This window comes from Trypanosoma theileri, assembly GCF_002087225.1.
Source record: "Trypanosoma theileri isolate Edinburgh chromosome Unknown TM35_Tth_92_V1, whole genome shotgun sequence".
In the NCBI taxonomy this organism is placed as follows: Eukaryota; Euglenozoa; class Kinetoplastea; order Trypanosomatida; family Trypanosomatidae; genus Trypanosoma; species Trypanosoma theileri.
Window position 1 is genome coordinate 6,142 of NW_021639934.1, and position 211 is coordinate 6,352.

At 46.0% G+C, this 211-nt stretch overlaps 1 protein-coding gene across 1 annotated transcript in view; it reads right to left on the reverse strand.

Annotated features, from left to right (window-relative positions):
- Positions 1 to 28: 28 nt before the first annotated feature.
- Positions 29 to 211, reverse strand: part of TM35_000921010 (uncharacterized protein) — a gene marked incomplete at both ends in the record, with an annotated part of 339 nt that continues 156 nt past the window's right edge. The window contains one exon of the mRNA XM_029031495.1: positions 29 to 211. This exon is cut by the window's right edge and continues 156 nt beyond it. Within this exon, the coding sequence (XP_028877201.1) occupies positions 29 to 211 (183 nt within the window).

The following is a 211-nucleotide window of genomic DNA, read 5'->3' on the forward strand; positions in this document are numbered from 1 at the left end:
ACAAGAATACAGGCCAGTGTAACCACAATCAGTAGTGGTACACGCACCCACACAGAACTGCTGATACTGCTGCTGTCTGCATCACCCTTCTTGTTATTTGAGAGTTCAGGAGGAAGTGTTGTTGTTGTTGTGGTGGTGGTGGTTGTAGTAGTGGTATCTGCACTAATCGCATTACTTGGGTTACTTGTTGACTCACTCTCTGAAGGTGTAC